Below are 10,583 nucleotides of genomic sequence, written 5' to 3'. Positions count from 1 at the left end.
AGACACACCACCTTTAAGAACCGTAACACTCACCATGGGGGTCTGCGGCTTCATTCTTGAAGTCAGTGCGACCAAGAACCCACCAATTTTGGACACAATATGACTTATATTTAATTTGAAACTTATATTCATTAAAATCGTAATTACCCACAGAAAGAAGTACCTCAGTCTGTTCTGTAACCTTTCAGAATGCTCAAAAGATGACGCTTAACATTCCCCACCTTGTTGAACCAGAATAGCTCCCAGAGACAGTTCTTCTCTCACCCCTTTGATGTAAGTAAAAAATATTGGATAGACTAAAACACATTTTATTCCTGAAAGAGAGCATTACTGATACTAATTAGTTTGCGCCTCTCTTATTTTCAATTTCTCCTCACCTACCATGACATTTTCAAATCTGTGCAAAAAGGAAAAAAAAAAAAAAAAAAAAAAAGGCAATTTTCTTGTTATACTTATTTATTCTATTTTTTTCTAAGATATTTCGCAGACAACCACTATTTCTATTTATGTCAAATAAAAATTTGCCCTTGGGATGACCTAATAATCAGAAAAAAGACAACAGTTTTAATTTCATGGTATTAATGGGGAAAATCAGAGAAAACAGAAATGTGCACAATTTTTACATAGCTCAGGTTTAATTTCCACAAACCTGCCCCTTTATTTTTATCTTTTCATGTTGTTCTAATGTATTTAACCTCAAATTATATGGACAGATGATTGATCTGTCACCCAAGCTGGAATGCAGTGTCACAGTTATAGCTCACTGCAGCCTTGACTTACAGGTCTCAAACAATCCTCTCCATTCATCCTCCTGAGTAGCTAGGACTACAGACAAGCATCGCTATACCCAGCTATTTTAAAATTTTTCTGCAGAGATAGGATCTCCCTATGTTGTCCAAGCTGGTCTTGAACTCCTGGTCTCAAGTGACCCTGTCACCTCAGCCTCCCAAAGTGCTGCGATTATAGGCATGCACCACCATGTCTGGCCCTTGAAAAATTTGACATTATTTTTTATTTGTTTATAGTTTCTTCAACCCCGTCCATCCAACTTCATCCCTTTTTTGCACAATGGCATTTATTAATTTTGTCCCTCCTTTTCTCTACAACAACTATCACATAATGAAGACCCTCATTACCTCATTTGTATCATTGAAAACAATTTGTAATTAGACTCACTGACTTCAAACCTTCATCCTGTAATCCACCCTAAACACTACCTCCAGATAAACTGTCCCCAGATTTCACCGTCATGATTCCTCATTTACTTCTCACCATACTTGAAAAGTTCTTCATTTCTTTGTGACACAGTTAAAGTTTAAAACCATTAGCCCATCATGAAAGAGCCATCATGTGAGGCTCTCTGCAACTTGAAACTATGAGAGTGAGTTAAGGATAGTGGCTGTGAAATCAGAATTTCTGTTTCTGAATCCATATTTCATCAACTGGTAAATGATGACTGTGTGGTATGATAATAATTTTTAAATATGATCTTAATTTGTCTTCATTAACATTTAATAGGTATGCAGTATCATCTTACTCATTTTATAAATGAGGAATGTAAGGAACCGAAGGCTAAATAAGTTGTCCAAGGCCATATATCTAATACATTAAAAAAAAACTGACTTTACCGCACATATCACCAACGCACTGTACCATCTCACTTAAGCTCTCTAAACTTCAGTTACCTCATCTACACAATAGGGGTTAGGATGGGGCCTATATAATGAGTTATTGACAGCACGCATGGAACTTCCACTCCACTAGGCACATGGTAGTCATTTAATAAAAAGTATCTCTATATATCTAAATCTGCTGTCTCCTGGGCTTTATTTTCAGAATGCTCAGTTTTCATCACATTTTCTGGCCAATTTATGTATCTTTTAAAACCTCTTAAATATAATTCAAATTTTTTTGCAATTATTATCACTATTGTCATTTGATAATTATCCATATAAAGGTATAATCAATAACTTAATATTTGTATATTTAATTTAAATAAAATTATTCATATGTTTATGTATTTTATCTGTCAGTAGATTATAAGTTTCTTTTGACAGAAATTTTACTCCTTTTTTCCATCTTCAATGTTCTTACAATGATGTCTTGCTCACAAAAAGCATAAGAAATAAAAAGCTGTGATCACATTACATTTTGAAAACACCTTACTTAGACTTATGACAAATGTATCAATCTGTTCAGATGAAAATAAAAGAAAAAAAATTTCTAAAACACAAATAAATGTTTTTATTATACTTCAAGTATCTAACATTTTTTTCTTATAAAAATGGCATTAGGACTATAAACTACTAAAATACAACTATAATCTCATATTTACTTGAGAATTCTTATCTGGTTTTGGCAGTGAAAATTGTTTTATTAAGTTGTTTGGCAAAACTTCATGCAGAAATAAATTTCAAACACACTACCTCCCACTGCTAAGCTTTATTCATTACATGTTTTGTACATTTTTCACTGCACCGTGACTATTCAGAAAGTTGAAGAATACTGCAAACACCTGAACAGTAAATTTCCGATATTACCTTATATAACACAACAAAGTAGACCCCAAATCTAGGTTTCTATAATTATACTATAGGGTTAATATGAGTGAATAGAAAATTTTTAATACCTCATTCACACCTGAAGAATAATTTTGCTATGAGCCTTTCTAAATGTAACCTGGCAAACTGGCACCGCATTTGGTGAATTTAGCCAAATAGGGAAACACCGAAGACGTTTTTATTCATTTCTCTCATTGAACTCTGATCAATCTCAGGATTATTGTGAGACGTGGGCCTCTATGAATTGCAAAGAAGTGAGAGATGGGCACATAGAGATGACGTAGGATTGTTTTCAAGTCTCCTTGACACTTGAATATGGGCATTTCCAGTAGATATTTATAGACTCTATACTGTAGCAGCTTTGGCAGCCAACTTTGATGGGCATAGACTTTTTTTCATCTTAGGTTGTTAGATCAGATTAACAGGCTTTATTGTATATAAAAGAAATTAAGATACACAAGGAAGTAAGAGAACATAAGAAAAAAAAGGGGGAGGCTCATTAGAGTATTGGTAGCTTTAAATCTGCCATTTCTCCTCCTTTTTTATTATCATCATTTTTATACAGACACTACCAGTGGTTTTTCTCCTTTCCAACCTTTGCCACTGCTTACCCGTGACTTGTATGTTTCATCTTCTCTCTACATTTCTTGGTTTCAGTCCCATTTGTTGTTTTCCTCATCTGTTGCTGTGGAGAAAAAAAAAAAAAAAGCAAAACAAAACAAAAACTCATTCTCAGACTTTGTGGTTTAAAACAATTTATCTTTCATGCTTTCATTAGCTTTCATGGGGGTATGTCATATGGTGACAGTCAGATGTAGGTCGGCACTGGAGCAACTTGAAGACTGGATTGGCTGGAAATAGTCTGTACTTATATTTGTTGTCTTAGATTTTATCCTCATGTTTGCCCTCTACATTTTGAGTTGCTTGGACTTCCTCTGTAGAAACTCAGAGCTGCAAGAGTCAGGAAGTGATTCAACTAGAAAAACTTACAAACTAACCATTTCACAGAGCTGGAGTTGAAGGAACATACTCTCTCCATGGAAGAATGGCACATAAAAGGAGGGGAAAATTCATGAAAGACCTGTGTTTTATATTCTTTCCCTTTTGCTTCACACCTTTCTGTCTTTTGCCACATTGTTGGCACTAAAGGTCTTCTTTTCCTCCACTGTATTAATTTCACTGGGGCTTATAGTTAGAAAAATTATCTTATATATATTAAGCGATACTTCTTGGAAAATTAATATATACTCTATGTATCTCTAAAATAATAACAATAATTAATAATAATACATGAATAAATACAAATTTCAAGCATCTGTCTATAGAATTTTGACTATATAATGAAAGAAAGGAGGGGGAACTGTCTTGGGGGAAAGGTGAGAATAAATATACTCAGTGACCTGCAAACATTCTCTGATCTTAATTTTATGACTTATAGATGTTACGTGTTCAATTTCTGATTGAGTGAGTTTCAGAAGACTAAAGCACATGCCAGTCTGACCATTTGTGTAACTTAAAGGGGGTTGTGGTGGAAAAGAACATATAAATAAGTTTGCTTGAATATGTATGAAATATCCACAGTGGTATATATAAGAAGATGATACATTGCTTGTGGGATAAATGAATACTTAGTGCCAGGTGTTTCAGAGAATAATTTCACTACTTATTTATTTTTTTAAAATTTTTGAGCCATGTGACTATGCTGCCATATAATACATTTTAATAATTAAAAAGTATACCTTACCTCATGTGCAGATTAAAACATGAGTTTGAAATTGAGCATAAAAAATGTATGGGGGTTGCTAATGTGATAGTTGTTCTCATTAGGAGGATACTTGAAACCAAAAGAATTAATAATATAATCAAGAGAAAACATGAAGCAAGAGACCAACAGAAAACTATTAGCTGAATCTTGGAAAATGTCAAATTAATTTGGAACAAAATGACTTATAAAAAGAACATCTATCAGAATTTGATTGTATATTGTCATATGATTTCAGAGACAAGGATATTTACAATTCTACGGTTATCGCTGTTAAGATAATCTTTGTCCTAGATATAAAATTTACGGTTATGGAGTGTGTTATGCTTATGTATTAACATTTTTTTTCACATAATAAGACAAGGACTTCTTCAAGAAAAAATATACAGGAACTAAATATAAACCACCAAATATGTTTCTATTTAACTCGTCTTATAAAACCCTCAAGTTTAATAACTTTTTATTAAAATGTATATATAAAATATACATGTAAAAATGCACGCAAAACTACATGTAGAGCTAAACAAAATTTTGCAAAAAGAATCCGTCTTTCTTGCTCGCTTGCTTTCTTGATTTTTGTCACTATTTATTTATTTATTTATTTCAACTTTTATTTTAAGTTCCGGATACAATTAACCCATCTTTAAAACTAATAATGTAATCAAGAAAAATAATGTTGCCAACACTCAGAAAGCACCTCTATGTCTCTCCAGTTACTACCTCCATGAAGGCTGTCAATCATGGCTTCTACCACAATTAGTTGGTCTTGTCTGTTTTTTATTTCTCTTTATATACTTGGCATCATATTGTATGTTTGCTTTTGTATATGTCTTCTTTTATGGTAAAATTTACACTTTAGGTGTGCCGTTCTGCAAGTTTTGAGAAACTCATAGAGCTGTGTAGCTGTCACCAAATGAAAGATATAGAACTGTTCCATTATCTGAAAATGATTTTCTGTGGCCTTTTGTAGTAAATCACTTACCACACTCCATTCCCCTGATAACCCTGGTCTAGCTTCTGCCTCTATCATTTTGCTATTATATAATATTTTCAGAAAGGAAATCATAAAGTTTTGGCTTTTGAATTTGGCTTCCTACACTTAGTGTAAGCCATCTGAATTTCATCCAGAATTTTACACATATCAGTAGTTCATTTCATTTAAGGGTATATAATAGTTTATATTTTAAAATTCTAAATAGTTACTTTATTAGAGCATCTTTTATTATTATTGTTATTATTATTATACTTTAAGTTCTGGGATACATGTGCAGAAAGTGCAGGTTTGTTACATAGGTATAAATATGCCATGGTGGTTTGCTGCACCCATCAACTCATCATCTACATTAGGTATTTCTCCTAATGCTATCACTCCCCTTCCTCCCAACTCCCCGATGGGCCCCGGTATGTGATGTTCCCATCCCTGTGCCCATGTGTTCTCATTGTTCAACTCCCACTTATAAGTGAGAACGCATGGTGTTTGGTTTTCTGTTCCTGTGTTAGCTTGCTGAGAATGATGGTTTCCAACTTCATCCATGTCCCTGAAAAGCACATGAGCTCATTCTCTTTCATTGACAAATGGGATCTAATTAAACTAAAGAGCTTCTGCACGACAAAAGAATCTATTATCAGAGTGAACAGGCAACTTACGGAATGGGAGAAAAATTTTGCATTCTATCCATCTGACAAAGGGCTAATATCCAGAATCTACAAGGAGCTTAAGCAAATTCACAAGAAAACAAACAAACAAACAAACAACCCCATCAAAAACTGGGCAAATGATATGAGCAGTCACCTTTCGAAAGAAGACATTTATGGAGCCAACAGACATATAAAAAAAAGATCATCATCACTGATCACTAGAGAAATGCAAATTGAAACCACAATGAGATACCATCTCATGCCAGTTAGAATGACAATCATTATAACGTCAGGAAACAACAGATTCTGGAGAGGATGTGGAGAAATAGGAATGCTTGTACACTATTGGTGGGAGTGTACATTAGTTCAACCCATTGCGGAAGACAGTGGGGCGATTCCTCAAGGATCTATAACCAGAAATACCATTTGACCGAGCAATCCCATTACTGGGTATACACCCAGAAGATTATAAATCATTCTACTCTAAAGACGCATGCACAGACATATTTATTGTGGTACTATTCACAATAGCAAAGACTTAAAACGAATCCAAATGTCCATCAATATTAGACTGGATAAAGAAAATGTGTCACATAATGGCTTATTTATGCATCACCTAGTTGAGAGACGTTTGGGTGGTTTTTAGGTTTTGGCAATTAGGAATAATGCTGCTGTAAGATTTTACAAATTTTTCTTTCCTGTGAACACAGACTTTTGTTTAAGTTGGATAAATACATGGAAATGAAATAGCTAGCCAAGATACCAAGTGAACACTTAAATTTTAAGATTCACAAACTCCTATCCAAGGTGGCTGTACCATTATTTCCTTCCCCTAAACACATTTTTTTTTTTTTTTTTTTTTTTTTTTTTTTTTTTTTTTTTTTTTTTTGGTGAGATGGAGTTTTGCTATTGTCTGCCAGGTTGGAGTGCAATGGCACGATCTTGGCTCACTGCAACCTCCACCTCCTGGGTTCAAGCGATTCTCCAGCCTCAGCCTCCTGAGTAGCTGTGATTCCAGGCACCTGACACCATTCCCGGCTAATTTTTGTATTTTTAGTAGAGACTGGGTTCTAAACATATTTTAAAACAATTATTTACTTTGTGATTTTAATGGGTATGCAATATAGGGATATATATGCTGTTCTTGAGATATTTTGATACAGGTACACAATGTGAAATAACCACAACAGGATAAATGGTGTATTCATCACCTGAAGCGTTTATCCTTTGTGTTATAAACAATCAAATTATACTCTATTAGTTATTTTCAAATGTATAATAAATTATTATTGACTTAGTCATCCTGTTGTGCTATCCAGTAGTAGATATTATCTATTTTTTCTAAATATTTATTTGTACTCATTAACTATCCCCAGTTCCCCTCGACCACCCACCTACCACCCTTCCCAGCCTTGGTAACCATTGTTCCTCTCTTGACTTCCGTAAATTCAATTGTTTTAATTTTCAGCTCCCCAAATAAGTTAAAATATGTGAAGTTTGTCCTTCTGTGCCTGGTATATTTCACTTAATATAATGTTATTCAATTCTATCTATGCTGCTTTGAAATGACAAAATCTCATTCTTTTTTATGGCTAAGTAATACTCCATTATGTATATGTACCACATGTTCTGTATTTATTCATCTTTTGATGGACATTTGGCTTGCTTCCAAATCTTGGCTATTGTGAATAGAGCTGCGATAAACATGGGAATGCAGATAAATCTTTGATTTGCTTTCTTTTGAGTACATACCTAGCAGTAGGATTGTTGAATTGTACGAGAATTCTGTTTTTAGCTTTTTGAAGAAACTCCATATTGTTCTCCATACTGACTATACTAATTTACGTTAACATGAATAGTGTAAGAGGGTTCCCATTTTTCACATCCTCACCAACATTTATTGTTGTCTGTCTTACTGGGATGAGATGATATCTCATTATAGTTTGGATTTGCATTGCTTTGATGATCAGTGATTGTGAGTTCTGTATGCTTTCTGAGAAATGTCTATTCAGGTCTTTTGCTCATTTTCATCAGATTATTAGATTTTTTTCCTATTGTTTGAGATTTTTATATAACCTCCTATTAATCCCTTGTCAAATGGATAGTTTGCAAATACTTTGTCCCATTCAATGAATTATCTCTTTGTTGACTGTTTGCTGTGCAGAATTTTTCTAACTTGATGTGATCCCATTTGTCTATTTTTTTTCTTTGATTGCCTGTGCTTGTGGGATATTGCACAAGAAATCTGTGTCCAAAGTCCTAGGGAATTTCCCCAATATTTTCTTTTCATAGTTTTATTATTTCAGGTCTTAGATTTATGTCTGTAATTCAGTTTGATTCAATTTTTCATGAATGGGATTATGTCTTTTTCAGGAACATGGATGGAGCTAGAGGCTATTATACTTAGCAAACTAATGCGGGAACAGAAAACCAAACACCTCGTGTTCTCACTTATAAGTGGGAGCTAAATGATGAGAACTCATGAATACAAAGAAGGGAGTGACAGACTCTGAGGCCATCTTGAGGGTGGAAGGTGTAAGGAGGGAGGAGAGATAGAATGAGAAAAAATAACTACTGAGTACTAAGCCTAATATCTGGATAATGAAATAATCTATGCAACAAACCCCCATGACATGAGGTTACCTAAATAACAAACCTGCACATGTACCACTGAACATAAAATAAAAGTTAAAAAGAAGAAAATACTTTGAGCTGAATGAGAATGAAGGCAAAATATAAAATTACGCTTGTGGGAGTCTGTTAAAATTATGATCAGAAGGAAATGCCTAATATTATTAAGATGGCAGTACTCTCCCTACTGAGCTAAAGTTCAAAACATACTCTATCAAATCCCACCTACTATTTTTATAGAATTTTACAAGTTGATTCTCAAACTCTTAAAAAAATCAAGAGACACAGAATAGGCAAAACTATTTTGGAAAAGAAAATTATTAGTGGACTTGTACTTGCTGATTTCAAAACTTAACCATGATGCCAGAGTAATCAAAATAATGTGGTACCGGGATAAAGGTGGACATAGTGATCCATTGAATAGAATTGAGAGTTTTTAAATAAATTCATTAATTTATAGTCAATTGATATTTAAAATTGTGTTTATAATTCACACATAATAATTGTACATGTTTATGGGATACAGAGAGATATTTCAATACATATATACATTGTATAGTGATCCAGTCAGGGTAGAACATACGTTCATCACCTCAAACTTTTATTTCTTTGTGGTTGTAACTTTCAAGATCTTCTTTTCTAGCAACCTTGAAACATGCAGTTGATTATCACTGGCTATATTCACTCTACTACCTGATAGCACACTAGAAATTATTCTTCCTATCTAATGTAACCTTGTACCTGTTGACCTATCTCCCTTCATACCCCCTTCATTTCTCCCATTCCTAGCCTCTGATAACCACTATTGTACTCTTCATTTTTATGAGATTTTTTTTTTTTTTTTTGGTATTCTCTTAATAGTGAGATTATCAAGTACTTGTCTTTCCCTGCCTGATTTATTTTATTTAACATTATGGCCTCCAGGTTCATTCATGTTTTCACAAATGACAGGGTTTCATTCTTTTTCATAGCTGAATCATATTCCATTGCATATATATACCACCTTTTCTTTGCCACTCCTCCTTTATGATCATATTGGTTGATTCATTCTCTTGATTATTGTGAATAGTGATGCCATAATCAAAGGGGTACAGATATCTTTTCAACACACTGATTTCAATGTTCATGGACACCCAGTAGTGAAATTTTCCAAATCGTGTTATAGTTCTACTTTTAATTCTTTAAGGACCTTCCATACTGTTTTCCATAGTTGCTATACTAATTTATATTCCCACCAACAACGTAAAATGTCCCTTTATTCTGTATCCTTGCCAGGATGTTTTTTTTTCTTTCGTCTTTTTTATAAGAGACATTCTAACTCAGGTGAGATAATACTCTTTGTGGTTTTCATTTGCATTTTCCTGATGATTAGTGATGTTGGACATTTTGTGATCTATCTGCTGGCCATTTGTATGTATTCTTCGAAGAAATGTGTTTTTAGACCTTTTGCTCCTTTGTAAATTGGATTATTTGTTGTTTTTGGTATTGAGTTGTTCAAATTCCTTGTATATTTTGGATGTGCACCTCTTGTTGGATGCACAGTTTGCAAATATTTTCCCACATTCTGGGGAATATCTTTTCACTTTACTGATTGCTTTCTCTGCTATAAAGATAACTTTTAATTTGATATAATTATATTTGCCTCTTTTTGTTCCTGCTGGCTGTGCTTTGGAGGTTCTATCCAAAATTTCTCACTCAGACCAATGTCATGAAGTGCTTTTCCTATGTTTCCTTCAAGTATTTTCATAGTTCAACTCTTTAAGTCTTTAATTGAGTTCATTTTTATATATGCTGAGAGATATGGATCTGTTTTACTTTTTTTTCTTCTACCTGTGGCTATCCAGTGTTCCCACCACTGTTTACTGAAGAAAGTATCTTTTCCTCAGTGTGTGTTCTTGGCACCTTTGTCAAAAATCAGTTGGCTCTAAATGCACAAATTTATTTCTGGATTCTATTCTGGTCCATTGGTCTATATGTATTTTTTTTTTTTT

At 33.7% G+C, this 10,583-nt stretch overlaps 1 protein-coding gene across 1 annotated transcript in view; it reads right to left on the bottom strand.

Annotated features, from left to right (window-relative positions):
* Nucleotides 1–3,168: 3,168 nt before the first annotated feature.
* Nucleotides 3,169–10,583, bottom strand: part of SI (sucrase-isomaltase) — a 99,019-nt gene continuing 91,604 nt past the window's right edge. The window contains exons 44-45 of the mRNA XM_026448217.1: nucleotides 3,677–3,746; nucleotides 3,169–3,246 (exon numbers count right to left, since the gene is read on the bottom strand). Coding sequence (XP_026304002.1) covers nucleotides 3,169–3,246; nucleotides 3,677–3,746 — 148 coding nt within the window. The remainder of the gene's footprint in view (nucleotides 3,247–3,676; nucleotides 3,747–10,583) is intronic.

Source organism: Piliocolobus tephrosceles, chromosome 2, assembly GCF_002776525.5.
Source record: "Piliocolobus tephrosceles isolate RC106 chromosome 2, ASM277652v3, whole genome shotgun sequence".
Lineage (NCBI taxonomy): Eukaryota > Metazoa > Chordata > Mammalia > Primates > Cercopithecidae > Piliocolobus > Piliocolobus tephrosceles.
The sequence above is the reverse complement of the archived record's forward strand: the minus strand, read 5'-3'. Positions and strand labels throughout refer to the sequence as shown.